Source organism: Trachurus japonicus, chromosome 7 (genome assembly GCF_045865225.1).
Source record: "Trachurus japonicus isolate A0001 chromosome 7, Traja_1.0".
Classification (NCBI taxonomy): Eukaryota; Metazoa; Chordata; class Actinopteri; order Carangiformes; family Carangidae; genus Trachurus; species Trachurus japonicus.
The window spans coordinates 3125849-3144854 of NC_140913.1; the positions used below are offsets into that span (position 1 = coordinate 3125849).

Here is a 19006-nt window from a genome sequence, read left to right on the forward strand (position 1 = left end):
TGTGACGGGACAATCAATATAGGTATAAGTTTATGTGCTGATTCAGATAGTTACATTAAATAGTGGTTTTTGTGATTGTTTCCTATTGCATTTAAATGTGCCTGGAACTGTGGAAACCTGCCTGTGAGGTCTTGGTGACGTGTGCGCACTGCACGCCGGTCAGCCAATCTACCACTGCGCTGGCTGCGCTTCGCCTTGCGCTGAGAGTAGACCAGGTTGGAGCTGGCAAGCTTTCGGCGCACTCTCAGCGCAGCCTTTTGTCACGAAATTGTCACTGCACCAAGATGAATCTGTCGACACCTCCCCCTGCTCAATTCAATTCAATTCAATTCAATTCAATTCAATTCAATTCAATTTATTTGAGGTGGGACAGTGCATGTTCATGAACGAAGCATAAAATCGTAAACAAGTCGGATTTTAGCCACAGGCTAATTTCCATCCGTTGTCCCATACATAGATGTTCCCTGGGACAAATACAGTAACAATAAAAAACAAAAGCATGTTATAAAATAGCAGCATTCAGTTTACAGTACAATAGATAATAATACAGATTCAGTACAGTACGCCGCCACACCCATCTCGGCGCACCGCGGTCTACCAAATTACCAAATTCGCTGCGCTGCGCTGCGCCACCCTGTGTTGCACCATGAAATTAGAGCCCTTAGAGTGAATGAACTGACTGACTTTTTGCAACAGGGGGTTCTACAGCATTGGTACTTCCTGGTTCAGGAGGTCACCCATTGTTGGTCCAGGGTCAGTCCATCGCACCGGCTGCAGCCTCATCCGCACTTCCAGTTCAGCCAGCGGCGGAGCAGAAGGAGGTGGAGATGGAGATGGGGCCGGCCGTCACCATCATGAAGCCAATTCTGAGGTTCCTCCAGCTGCTCTGTGAGAACCACAACCACGACCTGCAGGTTAGTTTCTCCTCACTCATGAACAACCAGGACCTGCAAACCTGACCAAAAACCAGAACTCAGTGTGAGGAAGAATGAATGAGATAAAGCCTTTTTTTGTGCGTCTTTCCAGAACTTCCTACGGTGCCAGAACAATAAGACCAACTACAACCTGGTGTGTGAGACGCTTCAGTTCCTGGACATCATGTGTGGAAGCACCACCGGAGGCCTCGGCCTTCTGGGCCTGTACATCAACGAATCAAACGTCCACCTCATCATCCAGACCCTGGAGACACTCACAGAGTACTGTCAGGGCCCCTGCCAGGAGAACCAGGTCAGCAGAGCACAGAGAAGGGAGGGGTGTAGAGGCAGGTAGACTCATCATTAACACGTTTGTGTGTGTGTGTGTGTGTGTGTGTGTGTGTGTGTGTGTGTGTGTGTGTGTGTGTGTGTGTGTGTGTGTGTGTGTGATCTAGACGTGCATCGTGACCCACGAGTCCAACGGCATCGACATCATCACGGCTCTGATCCTCAACGACATCAGCCCGTTGTGTCGTTACCAGATGGAGATGGTGCTGCAGCTGAAGGTGCGTTATCGTTCCAGCAGCTCTGGGATCAGTTTCAGTGACACTTAGGGTGTTTTCACACGTGTTTAGTGCGCTCCAAATGTTAAAATGATACATTGTATCATTTTTTCAGTTAGTGCGGCTTTCACACCTGCTTTTTGTCACTTGGGACCAAACTTGGAGAGCATCATGTCTCCATGACTACCGGCTGAAATCTGGAAGCGCTGATTGATAAAACTTTCATGATGGAGACTCCAGTAGGGCCGGTTGTTAGTAGCTCTGGTCATTTATTTCTATATTGTTTGCATGTATAACTCTGTTTGGTACTTCTGGCTGGTTTCCGGTTGCGTTCACCCAGCTCGGTCCCGTTAGTTCCCGGTTAAACGTTAAACACGGGCGGACCTCTGCTGCTCGGTAACCACGGTAACCAGCTGCTCCACGGACACAAGGGACGGAGCCGCCGACCTGTCGGTGTCTGAGCGGACTCAGCGGACACGCAGCGACCGGCTGCCCCGCTGCTGCTGCTGCTGCTGCTGCTGCTGCTGCTGCTGCTGCTGCTTCGTTTGTGGGGACAGAGCTGCGTAGGACCGGAGCACCGGGCGTCTCCCCGCTGCGTTAACCCGTTGTCAACGACTACGGGAGCCCTTTTAGCTCAAACTTGTTGAGTTCGCCTGGCAGTTGGCTCGCACCAGAGTGCGGTTGCTTTCACACATCAACTAGTGCACCAGAGTTCAGCTGGAGCCGAACCGAGACGAGACGAGACCACCTCCTCAGGCCGCACTAGTTCTGGTGCATTAGAGTGCGATGTGCTTTCACACTGACCCAAACGGGACCAAATTTAGTGCGATCTAAATTTAGTGCGCACTAACACTGCAGGTGTGAAAGCACCCTTAGAGACTAGTCTGTGTCAGTGTTGGTTCAGTGGCATAGTTAAAGGAGCATTATCGCAAATACAGCAGTAATAGCATAAAATAAGCTGAAATATGCAAAAGATAGGTCGGGGGGAGCCATAACTAAATTTACAAAAAAAATCGCCAACAGTATAGTGTCCGTGGGGCAAATGCAGAATTTGTCTTTGTTATGATCCAAGCCGGCCGGGCGCTTGCTGCGTTCGATTGCACTCGGAACTCGCAAATCCGACCTCCGAACCGGAAAAATGCAACAGTAAATTGTAATGTAGCAGTGTTAGGCTGCTTACAGTCACTGAATCGCTCGGTAGAACACTTTGTCTCCACGTCCCTGTGTCTTTCTTCAGCTGTCCTCTCAGCGTTATATTTTAACAGCACATTATTAACCGCGAGAGGCTGCTTCTCTCCAGACGTGATCACACAGACGTGTGTGTGTGTCTGCAGCTGCATGATCCGGTCTGAGACATGAAACTCATGGACTGAGGAGTCGTCCCACTGCGGTCTGCACGTCACACCAACGATCGTACATTCGTAGGAGGAAGTTGCAGTTGCTGTTGTTGCCGTTGTTGTGGTTGTGCGCGTAGAGCTGCCGCTTCCACTAGCGAGTTTTCTTTTTCCTTTCCCGCGATTGCACGTTCATTCAGCCTGGTGAGGTAGGAGGGGGGAGGAGGGAGGTAGGGAGGAGGGAGGACGGGGGAGGGAGGGAGGGGGGGGGGGGTGGAGGGGTTGTGGGGGACTAAACAAGGCTGCTCTCTCTCTCTGACAGCTGCCCACTTGTTTATATCTGATATGCTCCGCCTGGCTCCATCTAGTGGCCGAATTAAGAATTTGGATTTGCGATAATGCTCCTTTAAGTCTAATGCAAGTCAGAGTGTTTTAACTAAAAAATGTAGGCATCATACTTCAAAGTCAGATGTCAAAAGTGGTTCCTCATTTGGCCATATTTTTATATTGAGAAAAGTCTTAATTTACCCATAATGCATTGCACCACTGTCAGGCTTAAAGGGATATTTCAACATTTTGGCAAATTCTCCTATTGCACCCTTGGTCTCTTCTTTTGCCATATAAATGTTAAGATTAGTTTATCTAACATTTTTAAAGTGAAAGCGGGTACTCTAATAGAGAGGGATTGAAACAAAAAGAGAAGCCTAGGTAGTAGGTTCATTTTTACCGTCTCTACCAATTAAAGACAGGGGTAGGAAATATCCCTTTTAATCCAAGAACTAAAACTGATGTATGCTACAAATAATACAATCAGTCAGACGTCTGTCTGTCCCAATCTCTTCCGTTAACTTAGTTATATTGTTTACACACACACACACACACACACACACACACACACACACACATATATACTGTATAACTATCAATGAAAATAAAGGTATTTATTAAAGACAGACATGCACATACAACTGTACTACTACGTTGTGTTTGTCAATGATGGAGCAATGGAGTCAATGAAGTGGCATTGTGTTCAATCCAGATGTTTTACCCCTACTGTTGTCTCTCTGGTTGCTAGGACAACGCCTCAAAGCTGCTGCTGGCTCTGATGGAAAGTCGCCACGACAGCGAGAATGCCGAGAGGATCCTGTTCAACCTCCGACCGCGGGAGCTGGTCAGAGCATCTCCCTCCTTCCTGTCCTCCATCACTTCAGTCCTCCCTCGTCTTTGTGTCTCTGTCTGTGATCTGTGTTAAAATGTATTGTAATTATGTGTGTGTGTTTGTGTGTGTGTATACAGATGGATGTGATAAAGAAGGCCTACCATCAGGAGAGTGAGTGTGAAGACGTGGAGGTTTCTCCTAGAGAAGTGGGACACAACATCTACATCCTGGCTCAACAGGTGACTGAACATGAGCTCTGCAGTGGCTCCGCCCCCTTTTGCTAACAGAGTTTTTAGAGTTCATACTGTAGAGATAAAGATTCAAAACCAAAAAAAAATTGAATTCTTTGTGGTCTCGTGTGTGTTTGTTGTCAGTTGGCCAGGCACAACAAAATCCTGCAGAACCTCTTGAAGCCACTGAAGAAGAATAAAGAGGGCGAGGAGGGAATCTCCTCCATGGTAACCACACATCCAGCAGCGACAGTGATGCAGTGATGCTGGAGCAGCCCTGCACAGGTCTAACGCTGATGTTTGTGTGTCTGCAGCTCAACCTCAACAACCGCCCCCTGTCCCAGATGTTGAAGTCCACAGCTCCAGCTGCTGTGGTAGAGCAGGATCCGCTCGAGTATTACGAACAGCTGACATCTCAGATAGAGGTAGCGGTGCTGCTAATGCTAATGCTAAAAACAAGGCTGATATGTTGTCAAAACATGGAGAAAAAAATCTGTTTTAAAGGGGACATATTATGGAAATATCACTTTTTGAAGACTCTTTAACATATATTTAGGTGTTTGTCTTGCCTTCTGGTCCCCAAAATGTGAGAATTGACAAAAAAATCTGTAATTTTCAGGCTCCCTAGGTTGAAATCCATGTGGTTTTACAAACTGTTCCCTCAGTTGTCTGACAATGATGTAACTAGTTTTCTAATTTGCATAATCCCACCCCTACCTGGTACCAGTAGAAGGGGCGGGGCAAGCAGTTGTTCATTTGCATTTAAAGGGACAGGCACTGAAACCAGCCGTTCTGAACAGGGCTGTTTAGAGAGGATGAAAAGAGCCGTGATGTTTGATCCTTGGGGGATTTTGACCAGACCAGACATGTCTTTAAGACACCTGGGAACTTTTAATTTGTGTTAAAGGGGCGGAATATGTCTCCTTTAAGAGCTGTGTCACTGTAACGAGCCGTCTCTGTGCTCAGATTGTCCGTGATGACCGCAGCATGGAGCAGATCGTGTTTCCTGTCCATCCCATCTGTGAGTTTCTGACTGAGGAGTCAAAGACCAGAGTGTTCAACACCACAGAGCAGGACGAGCAGGGGTCAAAGGTCACACACTTCTTTGAACAAACCTCCTTCCTGCATGGAGAGATGGAGTGGCAGAAGAAGCTGAGGAGTGAGGGAGCACGCACTCACACATACACACACCTTGATGAAGATTTACAAAAATATTCTCTGGATGTTTTATAAATCAAATTATTTCATGTTTTGTGGAAAAAAAACACTTTTCTTTACCTCATGTGAATTTATAGATGACAGAAATGTGTGTGTGTGTGTGTGTGTGTGTGTGTGTGTGTGTGTGTGTGTGTGTGTGTGTGTGTGTGTGTGTGTGTGTGTGTGTAGGTATGCCGGTGTTGTACTGGTTCTCCAGGAGGATGAGTCTGTGGGGAACCATCTCCTTTAATCTCGCTGTCTTCATCAACCTCATCATCGCCTTCTTCTACCCCTATGACTCAGGACAAGGTACTACTGCAAGTATTAGTACTGCAAGTATTAGTGCTGCGTGTGTTACTGCTGCAGTAACTACATCTCCAAGTACTATTCCTACCACTGCTGATCCTACCATTAGTACTATTAACACTACCACATGCTGCAGTTACTGTTATTACTACTGCAAGTACTGTTACTAATAATGCAAATAGCTTAATACTACCGCAAGTAGTGTTACCACTACAGCAAGCACTACTACTGCAAAGCTCTATTACCACTACTCAAGATACTATTAGTACTATTGCTGATACCATTACTAATCCTCCACATAGCCTACTACTATTACAACTACTCCAATCACCATTAATAATGCTGAAATTACTATTACAACAACTGAAAGTACCATTACTAGTTCCACAAGTACTCTCAGTACTACTATAAATTCAGTTCTCATATATCCCTTGTCATTTTTATTCAAGCAGCATCTTTAAACCTGTGGCTGTAAAGTGGATTTTCATGGTCCTGTGCTCTCTCCCGCTGTAGGAGCGATAGACGACAATCTGCTGCTGATGCTCTTCTGGATCCTGACCGGTCTGTCGGTCCTGTGCCTGTTCTCTCAGCGTTACGGCCTCCAGCCTCTGAGCTTGGCTCTGATCCTCAGATCCATCTACCACCTCGGCATCGGCAACACCCTCATCCTGCTCGGCTCGCTCAACGTGAGAAACATTATGTCACTGAGAGCATGAATATTACACATGGGTGAAAGTCTGGAAATGTGTCACTCTCTACTCTGAACAGCTATAAACATTACTATCCACCACTTTCCGGAGAATGACGCTGGGTGTCGCCATGACACTCCATTCCACCGTTACTGTATTGTTGATAGCATAGACATTGGCCGTGATGACTTTATTTATAATCATCACCTAATTTTAATGAGAACAATACGGACAAGGTTTCATATTGCTGCTATGATGCCTCCACTCCTTTTGAAAGGCGCCTCCAAATAAAATGTATTATTGTTATTATTTTTAGCTTTATATCACATTTTCACGTCACTATATCACCGTTGCGACTACTCTGATGTTTATGAAGTCTATAAAACGAATTGTTGAACAAACATTTTAGATTAGCTGGGCTAACCGTTAGCTGTTAGCCGTTAGCAGTGTCAATAAACAATAACTCAATAAATGGCCCATGAAAAAAATATTTTTTTTTAGCCGATATCCTAGTTCCAACATGATTGAGCTAACTGGAGTAGTTTCATGTCGTGTCCGACAACGGGAGGGTTTTAACAGCTGACGTCCTGATGTTAACGTTAGTTTGCTGCTGCTGTTAGCTGTCAGTAACTTAGCTGTCAGCAGCAGCAAAGCTAACAACTATGATAACCATGACTAATTACAAAAACGTGCACACAGAAATAGTAATGTTTGTTCAATAATTCGTTTTATAGACTTAACAAACATCAGATTTAGTCAAAACGGTTTTGGCAGGCCGGAGCCCCCACATTTAGTACCTACACCGGTGGCTAACGCTACCAGTTAGCCGCTCGCTAGAATGCTACTAAAACCGACTTCCGTTGTGATGTGACGCAATGGATCATGGGAAAATAAAGTGGTGGATAGAAAAAGAAAATTCAATTCAAAACCTGTATTTATAACTCAGGGCCCATTGAGGGAGACCCTCATTTTCAATGGAGCTGAGTGCACAATAACAGAAATCACAAAAAGCGAGCAGAACAATTTACAATTAATCAGTCAAAGCAAGAACATGTCATCTCACACTGTTGGGAAACAAGGTGCTTAAATCCGTCTAGGGAAGGTGGAAAAGCCAACTTCAAAGGGCCTTGCAATGTGTTAAGATCGCACAGCGGCTACAGAAAAGGCAGTTTTGCCCAAGTCTGTTCGGCTGTAGGGCAGCTCCAGGAGAACTCAGTCATTGTGTCGGGTGGGATAATCATTAGCATGCGGGGCTAACAAAGAGGAGATGTAGTCTGGAGATTTACAGAGAAGTGCTTTAAAGATAAACAGTAGCCAGTGAGCCTCTTGCCTCATTGTAAGATGTCAGAGCAGTAGTGCTATACAGAAGACAATGATGGGTATTATAGCTGGCACCGGTAATGAATCTTAGTGCAGTATGGTAGACGGAGTCCAAAAATTTCAGGGTTGATGCAGCTGCATACTGTAAATGACATCACTATAGACTAGAGTGGAAAGAAGAGTTGCTTCCACAATCCTTTTCTACAGAGCATTGGGAAACAGGATTTATTTCTATACAAGAAGCCAACCTTCTGACGCAGCTTGCAGACAAGATTGTCAATATGAAAACGGATAGTCAACATTTTGGCAAATTGGCCCAATGCCATAATCACTACAGTCATAGCAGTAGGTTTGTTACCTTTATTTGTCGGTGCAAGCTATTTTTAGAACGGCGGAGCGGAGCAGCAGGCTGCTCAGGGCTATGCTATGGAGACTAATGGGATTTCTTGGTTTCCCTCATCAAACTCATCAAATACTCCAAAACGCTTTCGTGGACAAGTTGTGACCTGCACATCACATCACCACGCTATGAGATAATAACAGAATGTTACGAAATGGAGCCATTTTCGAGGTAAATACAGAGTCTGCTTGCTGAAAAACTGTCCCTGAACGCAACGCGCATCAGCGGTTTTGCATGAATTTACCTCTAAAACAACTCTGTCTGGTAACGTTCTGTTATTATCTCATAGCGTGGTGAATGTGCAGGTCAGAACTTGTCCACGACAGCGTTTTTGAGTTATTGGATTGTGTATTTGAGGAGTTTGATGAGGGAAACCAAGAAATCCCATTAGCTTCCATAGCATAGCCCTGAGCAGCCTGCCGCTCCGCTCCGCCGTTCTAAAAATAGCTTACACCGACAATTAAAGGTAACAAACCTACTGCTATGACTATAGGGATTATGGCAATGGGCCAATTTGCCAAAATGTTGAACTATCCCTTTAAAAGACAATTTATGGTCTATCCAGACACCCAAGTATTTGTACTCCAACACCCGGGAACCATTTAATGAGGAAATAGAAACATTATAAATTGGATATGAAAACTTTAGTAAAACCTCAGTGAGCTTGAGACTGAGTAAAACTATTTTTCCAGTTATGATTTTCAGTCGAATGATCCAATATTGATTTTTTAAATTGTGAAATTAACATTTGCACCTGAGCTGAATAACTAATGTAGCGGCAGTTTAATCATGATCCAGAGTGATGTGTTCATAATGTAGAATAAAGCATTTGCATTTCTATTTACTAGTTGGTTAAATTAAAGGGTACATGGTACTGAATCTACCTGAAAGCGAAGGTCAGTGTGACGCCCTGCTGTGTTTCTGTTCACCTGCAGCTGCTCAATAAAGTGGTGTTTGTTGTGAGCTTCGTGGGGAACAACGGGACCTTCATTATGGGCTATAAGGCCATGGTAATGGATGTGGAGTTCCTGTATCACCTGGCCTACGTCCTGACCTCCACACTGGGCCTCTTCGTCCACGAGCTCTTCTACAGCATCCTGGTGAACAACACACTCATCCTGACAACTGCTTATCCTTCTTTTACTTAGAAACACACATCAAGTAACAGTCCACATCTTTGTGTGTGTGTGTGTGTGCAGCTGTTTGACCTGATCTACCGGGAGGAGACTCTCTTCAACGTAATAAAAAGTGTGACTCGTAATGGCCGCTCCATCCTGCTGACGGCGCTGCTGGCTCTCATCCTTGTATACCTCTTCTCCATTGTGGGCTTCCTGTGCCTGAAGGAGGACTTCATCATGGAGGTGGACCCTCTGCTGCAGCTCACTGCAGGTCTTGTCACACGTCACCAACCTGTTGTCTCACCACTTATTTTAGCTATGACTGGGACTTTCCTGTTCGCACATTAGTAGAACTGCCACCATTTGGTTAAAGCACCATACAGTATAAAGGTAGATGTTTGTGTTAAAGCTCCATACGGTATAAAGGTAGATGTTTGTGTTAAAGCACCATACAGTATAAAGATAGATGTTTGTGTTAAAGCTCCATACGGTATAAAAGTAGATGTTTGTGTTAAAGCGATAGTTCTACATTTTGGTAAATTGGCCCATTGCCATAATCCCTATAGTCATAGCAGTAGGTTTGTTACCTTTATTTGTCGGTGCAAGCTATTTTTGGAACGGCCGATCGGAGCCGCTAGCTGCTCAGAGCTACGCTACGGAGGCTCATGGGATTTCTTGGTTTCCCTCATCAAACTCATCAAATACACAATCCAACAACTCCAAAACGATCTGGTGGACAAGTTGTGACCTGCACATTCACCACGCTATGAGATAATAACGGAACGTTACGAGATGGAGTTGTTTTAGAGGTAAATACAGAGACTGATGATGAAAAACTGTCCCTGAAGGCAACACGCATCAGTGGTTTTGTATGAATTTACCTCTAAAACGGGTCAGTTTTTGCTATGACTATAGCGATTATGGCAATGGGCCAATTTGCCAAAATGATGAACTATCTCTATCCTTACAGTATAAAGGTAGATGTTTGTGTTAAAGCTCCATACAGTATAAAGGTAGATGTTTGTGTTAAAGCTCCATACAGTATAAAGGTAGATGTCCATGTGTAGTGTGATTATAAAGCAGCTTTAGGTTCTATATTAATACGGTGAAAGTATCAAAGCCTCAGTCCACAGTTCAAGTTATAAAAAGGGCTAATAAGACAAGGATGGGGTTGCTGGGGGTCAAATGAAGTCATTGTATTGCTCATACTGTGTGTGTGTGTTTGTGTGTGTGTGTCTTCAGCTCCTCAAAGTGAAGCCTCTCAGGATTTCCTCAAATCGTGCTCTGCAGATGGAGTCAGCTGCACCATGGAGACCAGCGCTGTTGCTGAGGAGGAGGAGGAAGGTGAGAGTCAGTGTATCAGTGCAGCTGCTGTTCTCTCAGCGGCATATACTAATAATGATGATGATGATGATGGAATTAGTGGTCAAGTAGTTAGAGCACATCCCATACGGGCTTGAGCATAAAATGACCCAAAAATAACTCTTTAAATAAAACAACTTCATCAACATCAGAGATAACAAAGTGGTTTCTCTGTCTGACTGGTATCCATTGTCTTGGGGGTGTGAGAATTCATTGTGTTGTATTTGTTGTCTATGACTGTGATCATGAGGTAATGTGTAATGCTGAGGAAATGAAACATATGCGGGATGGTTTCTGTGTCTATAAAGCTCAACCATGACTGATCCTTAAGTGACAGAGGAAGGACTGCAGTCACAACAGTGTGTGTGTTTGTGTGTGTGTGTGTGTGTGTGTTTCAGAGGGGGCCAACTCGGAGCGAGCATGTGACACTCTGTTGATGTGTATTGTGACTGTGTTGAACCACGGACTGAGGAACGGAGGAGGAGTCGGAGACGTTCTCCGTAAACCATCCAAGAACGTGAGGATCCTGCTTAACATTACACACACTTCAACACACACACCTACACACACCTCAACACACACACCTTCAATTACTATTTATTTGTATCTGTGGCCCAACAATTGTAATTTAGTGACACTAAGCTTCAACATTGAAATGCTACTCCACACTAATATATCGCAAAAGACGATTATCCAATAATACCAGACATACTGGGAGCGATTGAAGACGCCTTTGATATTGTCACGTTTCGGGACAAAACTAGACCGAAATGCCGATGCAACAGACCACAGGGTGATGGGTAACATGAGGTAGTTTATTGAAAAAGGGGCAAATGAAAAGAGTCTTTGAACAGAAAGAAAACCACGTACCAATAAAAGGTCTTCGGGTTTATTGTTCACGACAACTCAGAACTCAGGTTTTTCTAAAGGCCCTTTCACACCGGAGACGTATTTTTCGTGCGAATAATTGGCCCGTCAATATTTTTTTTCGAACCCCGGTTTTCATAACGGGTCCTTTCACACCGACCGTGAATGTGTCGCGGCGAAAATGCGACATAATTTTTTTTCGGAGCGAGGTCGATTTTTCTGAGCTTTCGCCCGGCGAATAAACGCATCAACCAATCATGTGGCGTGAATAGGAGGTACGTCACAGCCCCCACGTCAGAACACAGCTGTTTCCCATAACAGACGGTGGCCGCACAGTCTCGGCCGCCACAGTCTCTCACAGGAAAAAAGTTGGGTTTTTTTGGCGTTTCACCGTCTTTGCTCTCATCTCTGCCAGTCAGCCCCTCCACCTGCCGTCTCTCTGGCGTACGGTCGCACCGCACGTACACACACGGACACACACACACGGGCGCATGGACACGTGCTTGGCCGCTAATGTAAACAATGTAAATAACCTGTGTCTCGGAGGAGAGGAGAGGAGAGGAGAGGAGAGGAGAGGAGAGGAGAGGAAGAGGGGGGGGGGGGGGGGTAAGTGGAAAGAGGAGAGGAGGAGGAGAAATAGCAATAGAGTGTGTTCATACTGTCAGGACAGTGATCAGATATTGATCAGTGATCAGACAGTGAGCTGCTGTGTTGAGTGAAGTTGGTAACAAGACAACAGTGGCATAGTGAACACGTGAGGGATAATTAACAGATTAAAGACATGACGTGGAGGCGAGGAAACACCCGTCGCAAAGCGAAACTTTGGAATCTAATTGTCACATCTGTCGCATATTCGTGTCGCCGCCGGTGTGAATGGTTTTGATGCGAAATATTTGGCCGCGAATATTTCGCAATTTCGTGTCGTTTATTCGTTACGTCCGCGGTGTGAAAGGGCCTTTAGCCTCGTAAACCAGCCTCTCTCAGAAATGCATTTCATTTCATTTCACAGAGAGAGTCTGGCCTCATTCCCCCTGTAAGCGTATGGGGTGGGCGGGAGCTGGACGGGAGTAGTAGCGTTGACAGACAACCCCATTCAGCCAATCAGCGTTTCAAAATAAGTGACCGCAAGCAAACTACTAGAAAAATATTATGGCCGAATCCAATATAAATGATTTTTGCCGTCTCTGCAATGAAAACTGTCGTAAAGACGGCCGTCTAACACACACTAAGAAGATTTATCAACGTGAAGGACCTGACAATCAAAGCATATTTATCGTCTGGCATCATATGGACTACGCTTGCAGCCACAGGACTTTTTTTTTTACTTTTTTTAGACTTTATTTATTTGCACATATAAAATAAAACAAAACGTTTACTTATCTCTCTTACTAGTAAGAAAGATACGAAAAAGAAATGTGCAGGTGAGGTCTGAAACCCGAAAGGCTTATAACATGACCTCACCTTGATCTAACAAATAATTGAAGCACAGTAAAGAAATAATAATCACATACCTTGTGCAAGGTATAGAAATAACAAGATTTTAAAAAACATAGGAAAAAAATGAAAAATACGGGAAAGATGTTGATAGTAAAAATAAAAGTAGTAGTAATGATAACAACACTAAATAAATAAACGAAAAGAGGTGAGAAAAAAAGCAAGACAAAAGAAGCGAACTGGTACAGATTAATTAAGTTCAAGTAAACACTAAAAAGGGAAAAGAAAAGAAAAACTAAAAAGACATGAGCCGCTAGGAAAGCAGAATTAAAAAGTCAAGGAGGAGGAAATCCATTCGTATTTGCAAGAAGTTAAAACAATGGAGGCATCGTTATCAACACTCAATAAATGGAAACTATCCAAAGAACGAACCGGCCGCAACAACTACACCCAAAACTACACCACCCCAAACAGACTCAGAGAAACGACAGAGATAATCGCCTTCTAAAACACCACGGGCAGCTAAAAGACGAAGGCCCCATCGCTCAACAGTAAATCGCAAGTCAACGCCACTCAAAACCCCTGGAAAAGTCACAAGACAAAGTGTGGTAGAGGTGGTGTAGTGACGTTATCACAGAAATCTGAGTGGCGATGCTGATTGGCTCGGCCTTCTGAGGGTTTCAGGCCGTGAATGAGGCCAGACTCTCCCTGTGAAATGAAATGAAATGAAATGCATTTCCGGGAGAGACTGGTTTACAAGGCTAGGTTTTTCTGACCTCTTACTTGAAAAAGTGCAATTGAACGCCACCTCATGTTGGAGCAAAAGTAGGAGAAAAAAAATCTAACCCGACTTCTCTGAGAATCAGTTGTCTGACGTGATACAGCAATCTGCAGCCGCGCAGAAAACACAGCGTCGTTACAAACATTATGAAATATACAATATTTACTTGCCCTTACAGATTGCCTACTGATGTTGTGGAACACAGTAAATTCATGTTGTTATTTCTCTTCATCTGTTTCATTATTTTAAAATGCTTCGTTTTTTTAATAGTTTTTTTGCCCTTTGTAATGTTTTAATCCCCTAGGTGAAGCGCTGTGCTGGTCCGCCATGTTTCTGGTTATTCTGACCCGGTGCGTCTCAAACTATTTGAAGTCGGAAATCGTAATTTTCAATTGGGAAACTCCAATTTCCGAGTTGTCTCGAATGCAGCATTAGTCCCAAACGTCATGAAAAAAGAACACAAAAACAGTCTGCAACCAAAAGTACAATACAAAACCAAAAACACAAAAGATGACAACGAGACACTGGCACAGCACATATACACAAGGGAGAGGGGATAGGAGACTCAGGTGAAAGGCATTAGGGCGGGGCATGTGATCACACAGGCAGGAAAATGCTGCGTTCCAAGACAACTCGGAATTGGAATTTGCCCAGTTCTGCGTGTTCATGTGCTTAGTGTAAGCGCGGAAGTGTGTCCTATTTCTCCAACGACCAATAGTGCCACCGAATAAATTTCAATAAAATGAATTTAACTTTCTATCTCATAATTATGACTTTTTAATCTCATATTTTATATTCTTTTATCTCATATTTTTCAATTTCAGTTTTGTTGTCTTTAGGCTACGTTTACTTGTACATCTGATCATTCTTGACCTGTTATGGCATAATTATTATGTGAATATTTTTCATCACACTCTGTGCTTTTCTTTTATTATGGAATTGGGCTTGAATCTTGCGCATAAGAGAAACTTTTGGAGTAGATGAGACTGTGATCCAGTAGCACTGTTTATCAAAACTGTTGCTGTGCTGCAGCATGTGTGTCGGACTTGTAGTGTGCACAATGGCACTCAGATGACAGGCTGCACTTGTCAAGTATGTCCCAATTGCTATCCCCGCGCGCTTGAACACTTAGCACATGCTTGCACACTATGCAAATGTACGTTCCACCAGCAAAACATCACCAAAGTGTGTGCGTAACCAAGCGCACTCAGCCAAGTGTGGAGAAATGGGACAGGGCCTCAGATTTCTGACTTCAAAGCATTTGAGACGCACCACATCAGAGTAACCAAAAACATGGCCGACCGCCACAAACTTTCCAGTTCTTCACATAAAGCATTACAACATGACAAAGGGCACAAAAATAAGCATTTTAAAATAATGAAACAGATCATTTAAAATCAAAGAGAAATAACAACATGAATTTATTGCGTTTCACAATATCAGTAGGTAATCTGTACTAAGTAGTAGTTATAAATATTGTATTGTAACAATTTCCCTTACAATAAGGATAAGGGGAACTGGCACAATGCCGACACTGCTGCAGGCGGACCGGCTTGCGTAGGGAAACAATAAACAAAGTCGCTACTTCTAGTCTTGTCTGTTAGACCTCTGTATTTCACGGAACTCAAAACGCGCCCATCACGGGCGGCGTATAATAAACACATGAGTGCGTGTGTGTGCGCGAGCGCACAGTCAATACCCGCAGGTGTGTACAGTATGTGTGTTGGCGTCCTCGGTACCCACATAATGGACAGAAAAAAAACACATTTATTCATTCATTATGGCCAGGCAAAAGACAGTGGAGCACTAACCCCCCCCCCCTAGCCAGCGGCTTATCGGGGCCAGTGTACCTCTTTGCGCCGAGCATTGTAGTATTTCAAAACGTTTTAATGTATTTTGGCATTAAAATAGCATTTCAGTGGATGTTTTTAAAAGTAACATTATAGTGACATTATGCAAATAGTTAAAGTAATTAGTCTACTTGCCAGCCCATAGGGCCCCATTGTGAACCCGGAAATGTTGAGTACCCCAAAGTTTTATGTTAGAAATAGATAGTATGGGTCCCAGGTATTCAGAAACTGCCGGATGCTAACTTATTACTTATTACTTACTTATATATTGGGCAATTAGCATAACATACACAATTAGCATACATTTGCATAATTGCCTATATGGGCAATATTTCAACAAAATTGACTTGGCTGATCTGGGCAATATTGGAGTGGTTTTAGGGGTTATTGATGATGCTGAATCCATTTCTGACATTTTCAAAATTCAAAATGGCTGTCTAAACCGGAAGTGACCAGATTTTAACCGCCAGTGGGCCGATTTTGATGGATTTCAAAATCTGGTCACCGGTTTAGACAGCCATTTTGAATTTTGAAAATGTCAGAAATGGATTCAGCATCATCAATAACCCCTAAAACCACTCCAATATTGCCCAGATCAGCCAAGTCAATTTTGTTGAAATATTGCCCATATAGGCATTTATGCTAATGTATGCTAATTATGTCAGTTATGCTAATTGCCCAATATATATAAGTTAGCATCCGGCAGTTTCTGAATACCTGGGACCCATACTATATATTTCTAACATAAAACTTTGGGGTACTCAACATTTCCGGGTACTCATTGTTGGCAAGTAGACTAAATAGCTACATACTGATTTATTTTTCACAGAGTTATGAATCGTTTTTTTAGTGAAGATGACTGGATCACCATCTACTGCACTGTAACTGCAGCCAGAGTCAGAGCAAGTTGCCCGTTCAAATATGGCCGACTGTGAGCTACACCTGCGTGCAGTCCGATCTACCCCCTTGGTGTTGGATTGCACTTTTTCTGGCAGGAGGTCGGCAAAACCTGAGTTCCGCGCTGTCTTGAACGCAGCATAAGACACAGACTTCAAAATAAAACAGGAAGTGACAAGACAAAGACAGAAAACTGAACTAAATCCTGACAACATGAACTGACTGGTCCTGACAGACATCCCCCCATGTAAGTAGCTAAAATATGTGACACCAATAGTGTGTATGTGTGTGTGTACCTGTGTGTGTATAGGAGCCACTGTTTCCAGCCCGGGTTGTGTACGACCTGTTGTTCTACTTCATCGTCATCATCATCGTCCTCAACCTGATCTTCGGCGTCATCATCGACACGTTCGCCGACCTGAGGAGCGAGAAGCAGAAGAAGGAGGAGGTCCTGAAGACCACGTGTTTCATCTGTGGTGGGTGGAGAGGGACAGCTGTCTGATGGACAGCAGGGAGACACTGGGGACTGCGGACACTGTGCGCTGTGATCCGCAGCTGCCAAGTGTCACTTTCTTAAACTGACAGAGTTTTGTGCGTCGTTACAGGGCTGGAGAGAGACAAGTTCGACAATAAGACGGTGTCGTTTGAAGAGCACATCAAAATGGAGCACAACATCTGGAACTACCTGTACTTCATCGTTCTGGTGCGTGAGAAAAACAAGACGGACTACACCGGACCGGAGAGCTATGTCGCACACATGATCAAGGTAGAACACACACACAGCTAATGGAAATAGTATAAATGGAAACAAAATGCAAAGTTTTAATTTAGCATTTTAACATATGAACCATAATGCTAAGTTTTAACCCTTTAACTGCCCGCTCGACCATTTGGTTGAGCTCATTTTGGGTCACTATATCTCAATGCAAGGAGTGCCTAACTTGGTTCAACCATGTTAAGCCTTCTCTACCACTCGGTTGAGGTATGCTGTGCTAAAGAAATCCACTAGAGGGCACTGTGTTTTTAAATAGTATTCTTCTTCACACCCCCTACAACCAGGAAATCCGAAACACAGCAAGCAGCAATGAGCGGGGCTGGGCAATTTTTTTTTTATAGACAAAATTGGGCAATTTGAAAGTGAAAGTTGCAAAGCCGTAGCACAAATGGTTTATCTGTTATGAATTTATTTTCAAAGTTTTTTGACTTTTTTTTTTGACTGCAGTTGTTCCCATGAGAGCAGATTGAAAATGTATTTAGCAAGAATTGGATGGTATATGTTTACAGTACTGTAAAAAAAAAATCTGTGTGGATCGTTTGTGGAGGACAGTCTGAAGATCCTCTCTAGCAAGAGATGTCAATTGAGCAAAAATTGTGGGAAGAGATAGGTTTAATAAGTTTTACAGATTTTGAAAAAAACAGAGTGATTGACTTAATAATTTGTAATGAGTTTAAGTGGACAAAAGTTTCAGCAGTATTGGGGCAACATTTTGGTGAGAGTTGCAAACGTTAGTTTGGTAAAGATTTTCAAAGTTTTTACATTGAAACACTTATTGTGAAAAGTCTGAAAGTCTTGTGAACATTTTACAAGAAACATGTTAACATAAACCAAGAGAGAAAGAAAAAGAGGTAAAGAGACAGATCAGTTGGAAAATTCACCAACAAGGTTATTGAAGCGAGTTACGAACCCACATCCTTTGTGTTGCCAAGCTGACACCATACGCACTGAGCTACAGTGAGACTCATTTGCTGCAACAGGGATTTTGCACTGTGACTGTTTGCACTTTGATGTTATTCATTGATGGCTGAAAGCCAAGCAAAATGCTAGAAAGTGGCAGTAGTTTAAGTTCAAACAGGCTGGTACACTAACAAAGTTGGCATGGTGGGATTTGAACCAGTGACCTTGCGGTTGGGAAGCAGCCACCTTACCACTGGACTATAGCAATACTTGAGAGGTTGAGAATTTTATGAATGTGAGATTATTCATTGATTCACACTAATAATAATAAAGAAAATGGCTGACACAAACAACAATAGTGTGAATGCTGGAAGAAAATGGCGGACACAAACAACATTCAGCAAAATTGTCAAAATGTCACAAATTGTATTATCTAAACAAAAATCAGATAAAACATAAATTGCATCTAGACAGCATGGAAATGTTGGTGATTTGTTTTTAATGATAAGTATTTTTCTTCATAAGAGAAAATCTGATGTTTAAAAATGTCACTCTTACATTGACTGCAGTTGTTCCCATGAGAGCAGAATTCAAAATGTTAAATGATAAAATTCTGATATTTGCCAAACTTCATCAACCATGACACCAAAATATTGTCAATTTTTTTCAGGAAGATTGAAAATGTATTTATCAAGAATTGGATGGTATATGTTTACAGTACTGTTTACAGTCAAACGTTTTCATGCACTGTAGGCTCAATTTTTGATAAATCAAAAATCTGTGTGGATGGTTTGTGTAGGACAGTCTGAAGATGCTCTCTAGCAAGTTTGGTGTCAATCAAGCAAAAATTGTGGGAGGAGATAGGTTTTAAAAGTTTTACAGTTTTTGAAAATAACAGAGTGATGGACTC

General features: G+C 43.2%; 1 protein-coding gene across 1 annotated transcript in view; it reads left to right on the forward strand.

Moving 5' to 3' along the window:
• Window positions 1-19006, forward strand: part of itpr3 (inositol 1,4,5-trisphosphate receptor, type 3) — a 129384-nt gene that overhangs the window by 102177 nt on the left and 8201 nt on the right. Inside the window, exons 43-58 of the mRNA XM_085780810.1 lie at window positions 697-914; window positions 1027-1227; window positions 1370-1480; window positions 3887-3982; window positions 4108-4209; window positions 4345-4428; window positions 4515-4625; window positions 5167-5359; window positions 5587-5706; window positions 6217-6389; window positions 9048-9212; window positions 9312-9501; window positions 10473-10574; window positions 10991-11109; window positions 16732-16897; window positions 17027-17187. Of these exons, the coding sequence (XP_085636936.1) occupies window positions 697-914; window positions 1027-1227; window positions 1370-1480; window positions 3887-3982; window positions 4108-4209; window positions 4345-4428; window positions 4515-4625; window positions 5167-5359; window positions 5587-5706; window positions 6217-6389; window positions 9048-9212; window positions 9312-9501; window positions 10473-10574; window positions 10991-11109; window positions 16732-16897; window positions 17027-17187 (2312 nt within the window). The remainder of the gene's footprint in view (window positions 1-696; window positions 915-1026; window positions 1228-1369; window positions 1481-3886; window positions 3983-4107; window positions 4210-4344; window positions 4429-4514; window positions 4626-5166; window positions 5360-5586; window positions 5707-6216; window positions 6390-9047; window positions 9213-9311; window positions 9502-10472; window positions 10575-10990; window positions 11110-16731; window positions 16898-17026; window positions 17188-19006) is intronic.